The sequence below is a fragment of the Alligator mississippiensis genome, chromosome 7 (assembly GCF_030867095.1).
Source record: "Alligator mississippiensis isolate rAllMis1 chromosome 7, rAllMis1, whole genome shotgun sequence".
Taxonomy (NCBI): domain Eukaryota; kingdom Metazoa; phylum Chordata; order Crocodylia; family Alligatoridae; genus Alligator; species Alligator mississippiensis.
Window position 1 is genome coordinate 28157211 of NC_081830.1, and position 2246 is coordinate 28159456.

At 41.3% G+C, this 2246-nt stretch overlaps 1 protein-coding gene across 1 annotated transcript; it reads left to right on the forward strand.

The window, feature by feature from the left end:
- The first annotated feature begins 211 nt into the window (after positions 1 to 211).
- On the forward strand, positions 212 to 1941 carry LOC102574706 (olfactory receptor 5A1-like). The gene has a single exon (XM_006274608.3). It carries the CDS (start codon positions 226 to 228, stop codon positions 1168 to 1170), a length of 945 nt encoding a protein of 314 aa, XP_006274670.1. The 5' UTR covers positions 212 to 225; the 3' UTR covers positions 1171 to 1941.
- The last annotated feature ends 305 nt before the right edge of the window (positions 1942 to 2246 follow it).

Sequence of the window (2246 nt, forward strand, 5' to 3'; positions counted from 1 at the left end):
TATGCATCTGTACTTAATGCCACTATAAATGTGAGCTCATGCTGCAGAAGACAACCAGGGTATGTGTTAATTGCTAGCTGTCACTGGGAACAGAATTTGACCCATCACATTGTAGGAAATCCAGCATCTAGTATGCGGGGAGGGAGTTGATTTGGTCTAAACACATGAAAATGGAATATCATTTGAATTTCTTCTCCCTCTACAGGCTACAGCTCCTCTGAAACAATGGTTCCAGAAAATCAAACCACAGTAAGAGAATTTATTCTCTTAGGACTCTCCACTTCTCCATCTGTCCAGATCTTCCTCTTTTTGGTATTTTTGATTATATATATAATCACATTGCTGGGAAATGTGGTGATCATGCTTGTGATACGAACTGACCCTCACCTCCACACCCCCATGTACTTCTTCCTGAGTAACTTATCTTTCCTTGACATCTGTTATTCCTCAGTTACTGTCCCGAAGATGCTGGTGAACTTCTTGGTGGAGAGAAAGACCATTTCCCTCAGTGGCTGCACCACCCAGCTGTTTTTTGTAATTTTCTTCATTGTAGCTGAAGGCTTGCTTCTCTCAGTGATGGCTTATGATCGATATGCTGCTATATGCCATCCTTTGCATTACACTACAATCATGAAACAATGGGTTCACGTCCAGCTGGCATGCGGTGCATGGATAACTGCATTTCTCTATGCCTTTCCAAACACCCTCCTCCTAATGAGGCTTCATTTTTGTGGGCCCAATATAATTAACCACTTTAGCTGTGAGCCACCACAGGTGTTCATGCTCTCCTGTAGTGACCCCTTTGCCAACCGAATGGTGGTTTACACTGTTGGTATAACATTAGGATTGTTGGCTTTCCTCATCACTCTGAGTTCCTATGTTAACATCATCTCTACCATTCTGAAAATGAGTTCAGTAGAGGGGAAACACAAAGCTTTCTCGACTTGTACTTCCCACCTGATAGTTCTCATCTTATTTTATGGCTCTGTTATGGTGAAATACCTGAAGCCGACCACCAGTCACTCACAGGACCGGGACAAATTCATCTCTTTGGCTTACAGTATTTTCACTCCAATGTTGAACCCCATTATATATAGCTTGAGGAACCAAGAAGTGAAAAAGGCCGTGTTAAAAATATTAAGTAGAACAGTCAAAGACGGGATGGTGTGAAGCAGATGAGCAAACAAACTTCATTTGAAGTAGAATTGCTCTGAAAAGAGACTAGAAAATCCTTGCACTTGACTACGTGCGATTCCAGTGTCAAACCTATTTACCATGGTAACAGGGACAGATATGGATCAATTCTTTAATTATTTAAGAATAGAATATGTTTCATAACTAGAAAGTGTTTACTGTATGACTGTAGTGGTTTAAATCAGCAGTGCAGTTAAAGAACGAACAGGAAGAAACAATGCTGTCTGGAGATAAGACATCTCTTAGCAAATGTTTCAGTATGTACCTGAATTATGAATTGTAAAGAACATGTTTTGGCTGTAGCCAACTGCACACTGTTTGTTTGTTTTGGTTTATTGCCAATAGTAAGAGCTCACTAATCAAAAGGACTTAACAGTCCAGGGGGCAAGGAGTTGAATATGGGGAGTAAAAAATGCACAGACAACATCTGGGGGATCTGAAATTGTTGGGACTCTGAAGCTTTGAGGGACAGTGGCCATTAAGCCTTAAGTCTCATGAGAGATGCATATACATATAGGCCTTCTGTCATTAAAAAAAAGTAAATCTGTTACAGGAATGTACATTGAACTATAAGGGAACTCCTGTGTCAGTGACTCAAGTCCCTTGTGTATGCTGCCATCCTTGCCATTCAATCCATTTCATGAACCCATTTAGCTGCATCTTGAGCTCCAGTTCTTTTGCTGGAAAGGCATTCTGGAGCCCCTGATTATTAACAGCATCATCATATCCCAAGCTTAAGTTTATTAATTGTCACCTTATGCCCATTTGTTCTTGTGCCAACTTTGTCTTGACCAAATATTCTGTGTCCCTAATGCCAAGATTAAATAATATTTTGATTAAGAAGGCTGTTGAGTCACTTCCCCTTATTGTTAGTAACAATCTGTGCCAATCTGGGGAGGAGGGGGGAAAAAAGTGGCTGCTGATGGCAGCCACGTTTGCAATTGTGATTGCTGCAACAACTGGAAACAGTCAGTTCTGCATTGCCCACTTCTGCATCCCTACACTGCTGCAACCTGCTGAGAGACTTGATAGCACCATGGCCAACTACGCCT